Source organism: Rattus rattus, chromosome 1 (genome assembly GCF_011064425.1).
Source record: "Rattus rattus isolate New Zealand chromosome 1, Rrattus_CSIRO_v1, whole genome shotgun sequence".
NCBI lineage: Eukaryota > Metazoa > Chordata > Mammalia > Rodentia > Muridae > Rattus > Rattus rattus.
Window position 1 is genome coordinate 1,192,811 of NC_046154.1, and position 7,831 is coordinate 1,200,641.

General features: G+C 44.5%; 1 protein-coding gene across 1 annotated transcript; it reads left to right on the forward strand.

Annotated features, from left to right (window-relative positions):
* Positions 1 to 1,227: 1,227 nt before the first annotated feature.
* On the forward strand, positions 1,228 to 6,628 carry Exosc3 (exosome component 3). Its single transcript, XM_032891258.1, has 4 exons — positions 1,228 to 1,569; positions 2,148 to 2,297; positions 4,144 to 4,295; positions 6,212 to 6,628. The coding sequence occupies exons 1-4, from the start codon at positions 1,234 to 1,236 to the stop codon at positions 6,411 to 6,413; spliced, it is 840 nt and encodes a 279-aa protein (XP_032747149.1). The 5' UTR covers positions 1,228 to 1,233; the 3' UTR covers positions 6,414 to 6,628.
* Positions 6,629 to 7,831: the final 1,203 nt, after the last annotated feature.

Consider the following 7,831-nt stretch of genomic DNA (forward strand, 5'->3'; position numbering starts at 1 on the left):
TGGGGAAGAAGTTAGCCATCTTGAAAACTCACTACTTGTTACCTAGCCATGGCCCCTCTCCTGTCTGCCTGTATGTCAGTTGTCCTTACTATATCCAGGGATTAAATGGTTTGCCAGCAACTTGCCAGACTTGGAGGAAGTTTGATGCCCCTTCCCTAAAAATCTAAAAACTTAGTTGACAGCAGAGCAATCTGACATCAGTCAATGTCAAGGCCCTCGGTGCTGCTGGAGAACAATCAAACACTCATTGAAGATGCCTACAGAAAAAAGCTGGTTTCACAGATAACCCCAAAGCCAGAAAACTGGAAGTTCTTAAATTCTTGCATTGTGGGTTTGGGATTTAACAGTTTCTCACATAGCCGGTTAGTGTACTCCCAAAGAACTAACTAGCTGCAAGAATTGATCTGAGTTACCGATATTCCCAAGCCATGTAGGGATGAACTTATACTGGTGAAAAAGTGTGATGTGTGTTGGAGAAGGTGGAAGAAATACACCTAAAAATTGTTACAAGTAGTAGGTACCTTGAGCTACAAATGATCTGAAGTATAGCTAACAGCACAGCAGGGGCGACAGATAGGCACTGTAACTATTGTTCTTTGTTCTTTCATTCTTTGTATTTTACACAATGTAAATTGATAGCAACAACCAAACAAGTTATATTTTGAAAAAAATTTTTTTTTCTGGTTAAAAGCTGAGCTATCGGGCTGGAGAGATGGCTCAGCGGTTAAGAGCACTGACTCCTCTGGTCCTGAGTTCAATTCCCAGCAACCACATGGTGGCTCATAACCATCTGTAACAGGATCAGGTGATGCCCTCTTCCAAGGTGTGTGTACTCACATAAAATAAATAAAGCTTAAGAAACAAACAGACAAACAAACATACAAACAGCTGAGCCACCTTTCTGTAGGCAGAGTAGAAAGGTAAGGCCTCCAAACTAGCCCCTATTCAATTCCCAGTGGTACTCAATTCCAGCATCCCTTGATTGTAAGTCGAAAGATGAGACTCAGAAGTGAGGGCTCACAGATGGACTCTACCCGGAGAGATTACAAGATGGGTGGGTCGCTAACTACACACACACAGTCACTCGGAGGAGGAGTACCCATGAGCTGAAGCGACTAGCTCCAAAGCTAAAGTCTAATTCAGAAAAATCTCACAACCACCGAAAAGGGATAACCCAGGTGGGCGGGTAGTGGATGCGGAAGCGGAAGCGGAAGTAGACTACCGGAAGTTGCAATGGTGATGCCTGCCATGGCTGAAGTGTCCGCTGGGGCTGAGTCTGTGGCGGGCTGCCGAGCACGGGCAGTGCACAAGGTGCTAAATCAGGTGGTTCTCCCTGGGGAGGAGCTGGTGCTGCCGGACCACGAGGACGCAGACGGCCTTGGCGGCGCCGGGGAGCAGCCGTTACGCCTGAATGCGGGAGCGCGCCCGAGGCTGCGCGTAGTATGCGGCCCGGGTTTGCGACGCTGCGGGGACCGTCTGCTGGTCACCAAGTGTGGCCGCCTGCGTCACAAGGAGCCCAGCGGAGGCGGCGGCGGCGGCGTTTATTGGGTGGACTCGCAGCAGAAGCGGGTGAGCGGATGTCTGAGAGGCGGTACTGCCCCCAAAGTGGGGTCCCTGCAAGTGCAATCATAGGTTAAGGCGAGTCTAGAGCCGCGGTGGCTTCTAGATCTCTCTCTCTCTCTCTGCATCTTTTTTAGAGGAACCACAATAGGAACATATCCTGAGAAGGGCGAAAGGAGAGAAAGGTTCCGCGAGTTCTTGTGAAAAACCCAAAGCCGCGGGGTTGCCATTTGGTGTTCCAGTTGCAATGAGTTCAGATCACAGGGAGTTAAATTTCCCATAGAATAAGAGCTTTCTCTTAGGAATAATGTCTAATGGAATGAGTTTCCTTGAATGTAAAGATTCTTGTGCCACCAGACTTATAAAGGATGCTGAAAAATCTTGAAACTTGATTCAAATCAACTGTTGATTTAGACGGTGTAAAGTTTTACTGGTGCGGGCCGGTTTTGTAGTTCCAGCTACCCGGGGAGTAAGTAGTTGGCTGGGTTGGTTGAGACCAACCCTTGGTAATCTCGATGAAAGTTGCCGAAGATATTTTATAATAGTATTCGTATCATTTATGATTGTTCTTTTATTCTGTTTTGTAGTATGTACCAGTGAAAGGAGACCACGTGATTGGCATAGTAGTCGCTAAGTCTGGCGATATATTCAAAGTTGATGTTGGAGGGAGTGAGCCAGCTTCTTTGTCCTACCTGGCATTTGAAGGGGCAACTAAAAGAAACAGACCAAATGTACAGGTAATGATGGTTTCAACAATAAGAAAAAATCTCCACTCCCTAGAAATTTAACTATCCTGAGGGCTACCTGAATTGTCTTTAAAGCATCAACTATCCCTCCAGTTCTCCAAGGTCGTTTATTAGATTCTCGGGTTCTGCAACTCCAGAACCATTGCTGTGTATCACGTTAGCAATCTTGGTTCTTCTCTACCTGGTTGGCAAGTTACATCTGTGTCCTCCTTACCTGTCATGTCTGAATCCACCCAGGACAATGGCCCTAATGTAAGGGCCACCGGCACTATTGTCATCTGTTCATGGTCGCTCTAAATCCTTGGAGCTGACAGAGGAGTTGTCTTGACAGCAGGGTTGTCTTGTTTCTACAGGTTTTCAGGTTGGGCTTCCTGGGTAGTTTAGCCATATCCTTCTGAATACCTGAGCTAGAAATGTGATGAGCTCTCTCCTTTTTGTTCAGCTCTCAAGGGTCTTTAGTCGCTCAGTCTTCTCTGTTCTTCTCTTTATCTTTGCCTGCCAATCCCTTTGTCTCCACAGGGTCAGGTGTCCGCCCCCTTTTGACAGGAGTGGGCAGCAGTCTTATTGACTTATTAAAAAATCTTATTAAGAAAAGGATTGTTTAAGTTATAAGGAATCCACTGGCATTGTGCTCCTGGGGTCTCCCCTCACAGCTTGTTGCTCCATTGCTATATTAAGCTTCACAGTGTCACTGGGCTTCCTTCCTTCCCTTGGTCTTTATTAATGGGGCCCCTCTGTTTGGAGCTGTATCCTCAGCCTATGAGACACCGCCCTTGAGGTCCAAGCTGGGTGGGACTTCCTATAAGGTCATCATCTCTTTTCCTGTATATTTAACATAGCCCTGGGTTTATTCTTGATCTGGTTCCTCAGTTTATTCATTCTCACTGCCCTGTGCAAGAGCACAGCTCCAGGAAGGCAGAAAGGGGTTATGTCCCGCCAGGTTTTGTAATTACCCAGAACAGTGGGGACTTAAAAAATACTTTTAGAGTATGCATAGGGAAGTGTTTTATCCACATGTATGTTTCTACCCAGTGTGTGACAGCTTCTTGTGGAGGTCAGACAGGAAGGTCAGGTCCCCAAAACCTGAGTTAAAAACAGTTGCAAGCTGCTATGAGGATGCTAGGAACCAAAGCTGGGTCCTCGGCAAGAGCAGTAAGCACTCCTAACCCATGAGCCATCGCTCCAGCTCAACAGGGAGGATTTTTAACGTTGAATGAAGAGAACAGATTTATTGTTTTCTTAGCTTCATTTTAAAGTTCAGCTTTGTAATATTTTAAAGCCAATTTTCCATGAAGTAGTCTCTGAATTACCACTGTCCCATTTTCATATTCCTTTGAATAAGGATGTCGTGAGTTTTTCCTTCCTCTAGACAAACATAATTGTTAGTACTGATAGAACATTCTCCAATGATGCTGTTTTTGTTTTTATATCTGCTCTGGCTGATGCAGTTACCACTAGTTACATGTGGCTGCTGATGAGCTGAAGAACTGAATTTTATGTAAGTTAAGTAGATATAAAGTTAAATGTGAATTTAAGTTAAGCTACATGCAAGTTGAACAGTTCAATCTTGAAGGCTGTCCTTAGGCCTTGAAATGGCTTCTGGTTGGAGCATTTCATGGTATGTGAAGGGAGGACCGAATTCTAAGGATCATCAGTCCCTTAGCTTGAGAACTGGGTCACTGGCATTCCTGCCCATGGAAGAGAACCAGCAGCAGCAGCAGCAGCAGCAGCAGCAGCAGCAGCAGCAGCAGCAGCAGCAGCAGCAGCAGCAGCAGCAGCAGCAGCAGCTGTAGGCTGTCTGGGTAAAGGGAACTGAACTTTTCTTTTAATCTTACAGGTTGGAGATCTCATCTATGGCCAGTGTGTGGTTGCTAATAAAGACATGGAACCAGAAATGGTCTGCATTGACAGCTGCGGACGCGCCAATGGGATGGGTGTGATTGGACAGGATGGGCTGCTCTTCAAAGTGACCTTGGGCTTAATTAGAAAGTAAGTTAGGATGCATATTAAATGCCCCGCCTTCTTTAAGGATCCGGTTACTCTTTGAGAATTCCATAATGGTTTTTTGTTGGTCATACTTCCTCCCCATTCTTCCCTGTAACTCCTCCCAGAGTCCTTCCCCACCTCTCTCCCCTCTCCTGTCCTCCAAGTTTGTGTACCCTTTTTAAAAACAAGCCACTGTGTGTAATCTGTGCTGCACGTACATTTGTGAATATGGGGCCTATTACTGAAGTGTGACCTGCCTACCATCAGCTAAGCCCCAGAAGAAAACCGGCTCCCTTCCCCAGAAGCCAACAACTGTCTGTAGTTCCTCAGTTAAGGGGAGGGGCTCCTCCAGTAACTATACCTCATTGAAAAGCAATAAATCTTTAGGATTTGGATTCTTCGTTTACAATGTCTTGGTTTTCTTCAGAGTAAGTCAGTATTTTAGGAGGCTAGAGAGAAGGCTCCGTGGTTAAGAACACTAGCAACTCTCCCAGAGGATCCAGGTTCAATTTCCAGCAACTACATAGAGGCTCACAACTAGTTGCAGGGGATGCCAGTGCCCCATAGCCTCAGCAGGCACCAAAAACTTGTGGTTGCAGATGTACATGCAAGCGAAACCCCCATAAACAAACTATTTTTAAAAGGTCAGTGTTTTAATATATATGTTAAATTCCTCAATTGAGTTCCGCTCTCAATGTAAATATGTCAAATCCAAATGCCATTTGGCTATATAGTTTGAGTGTTGGTCTAGTGCTTTTTATTCGTGTGTGTGTGTGCCTAGTTGTTTTGCCTGCATGTATATCTGTGTACCTAGTACATGCCCTTGAAGGCCAGAATCGGGCATCAGATACCCTGGAGCTGAGTTACTGATGGCTGAGAGCTACCAGGTAGGGGCTGGAAATCAACCTCCCTCCTCTAGAAAAGCGGGTGCTCTTAACCACCCAGCCCTTGCTGCAGCCCTTCCAGTGCCTTTTCTGCACATTTCTTTTTTTTTTTTTTTTTTTTTTTTTTTTTTTTTTTTTTCGGAGCTGGGGACCGAACCCAGGGCCTTGCGCTTCCTAGGCAAGCGCCCTACCCCTGAGCTAAATCCCCAACCCCCGGGGGCCTTTTCTAATACGTTACGCTTCAAGTTTACTGTGTTCTGGTCTGTCTTTTCTCTCAGAAGGCCTGCTTGTCCTTATAACTGACATATGTGAGGACTGGTCTTTCCCTTATTCTAAGATACGTGACTACAGCTGCAATCTGCCCTTGCACAAAGTTCCGGAATGTCTGTAGTAGCAAGAGCTGGCAGAGCTGAGTGCTCCTTAAGCCTAAGCATCCCGTACAGGTCCCTGGAGACACATAAGAAGCATGTTCCTGATTGAGCAGCAACCCTGGATTCAGAGAGAGTATCTCCAAGTTCTGAATTTAATACCAGGGAGGAACTAACATAGACAGAAAAGTAAACTTACAGTATTCTGGTTGGCACTGTAGGTGATGGTGGTGATGACTGGCTATGACCCTCACATCTAGGAATAGGGTGTTCAGAGGAAAGAGGCTTTATACACTCATGTTATACACCACTGATGACCTGAGGCTTTTTGTAGGAGATAGACTCTGTAGACTCTGGTATGCCTAAAAAGTAGATGTTCTTGGAAGAAAGGGAGCATTGAGCTGGGCAAGGTGGCACATTCCCACAGTCCCAGCTACTTGGGAAGGCAGGAGAGTTCCCAGACCTACAAGACTTGAGACTTCATCTCCACATACAAAGCTGGGGGATGGTGGCGTCAGAAAAGGAGTGGCAGCACTTGTTTTGGGAATGCTGCTGTGGGGCTCTGGATAGTCATAGACAACCACCTAGAAAAGGAGTGCCCTTTAGGAGGGCCGGAACGTCTGCTGCTGCTTTATTAAAGTTTATCTTCTCTTATCTTTCCTATCAGGTTATTGGCTCCAGATTGTGAAATCGTGCAAGAGCTGGGAAAACTCTATCCGCTGGAGATTGTGTTTGGAATGAATGGGAGAATATGGGTCAAGGCAAAAACCATCCAGCAGACGTTAATTTTGGCAAATGTCTTAGAAGCTTGTGAACACATGACAACAGAGCAGAGGAAACAGATCTTTGCCAGACTGGCAGAGAGCTGACGTGTCCATTTCCTCAGTGGATTTGTTAGCCAAGACTGAGTTTCCTGGGGAAATCTTTTTTTTTTTTTTAGGTGAATTTCTTCCTGGCAGATCTTCAGAAGATGCATATTGTCTTACTAGAATCCAATAAAATATTTTTGTAAGAGTTGCTGGTCACCAATCATGTATAGATGAGAAATTATAAAAATTTTTATATAATAAATTTTGCTGGAAGTTTTTTTTTTTTTTTTTTTGTAGTTCTGTAGCACAGTTTCTATAACAAGCTGGAATGCAACACTGAACTTATTTTCTGGTTATAATAGGAAACCACTTTGCCAGAATGAAGCAAAGCACAAACCCCAGAAGCCCGTGGAAGACTCTATATAATCGCTCATACTTATGTGCTCACTGTGTGAAAAGTATCGTCTCAAGTGTTTTACACAATTACTAGGAATTCTCATTCCTGGTAACTGCAGAAAACACTAACCCTCATAAAGACACTGAGACTAACATGGCCTAAGGCTTAACCACTGTATGTGTGTTTATGTTTCTCAAATCGGAGTTACAAGATATTGTAACTTAACATATTCTCTCTAGTTCAAATAGGATCTGTTTCTTTCATGGCTATTATAAAAAACTCAGTAGTTACAAATATTTCACTTCATAATATAGTACATTCAGTTTTTTCCTTATGTATGATAGTATGATGAGGCCTTCTGATCCAAGTCTGGATAACTGTTATTTAACACAGTTCCCACAATCTCAGGTTTTAGATAAAGAGGAGAGGTTTGGACTAGAGTTGGAGAGATTCTCTGCTATCTACTTTATGGTAAAAGCTCTGGAGGTAAAGGTGTGTAAGTGAAGACTGGCAAGCGATGAGAGTTCTGTGGTTCTCGGTTCACATCTGATCTCTGAGAATGGATTCTGTACCCCCCCCCCCCAAGCCTATATGGCCCAGTCCCATAAGGGGCTTCCCTGAGGCCTAGCCTATTTTGCAGTAAGAGCAACACATAAAATTTATCAAGTGAGAGTTCCCAAGGGACTTAAAATGAAAGGAAGGAAGTAGGCAGAGGTAACTTTTGGTTCTTTGGAGATCAAAAAAAAAAAAAATGTTCATTTGCTCGTACATTAACTAAGGTAAACCAGAACTGGAGGCAACTGAGATGGTTGTATTTGAATGTGAGGAGGAGACTTGTATTTGTGTAATAGAGGGTGGATTAGTAAGCCTGTGTGTCAGAATGCAGCATTCTCTTCTGCCTGCTTTATGCTGCCTTTATCAATAACTTGTGTTTTTATTAGATCTGGGGTATATATTTGTATAGAGCAGTTGGCTTGTCTGAGCTCAAGGCTACACGAAGCTATTTACGGATCAGAAGAGAGGAGCCTCCATGACCATAATCAGTAAGAACAGGGAGAGAGCCACAGGGAAGAACAAGACA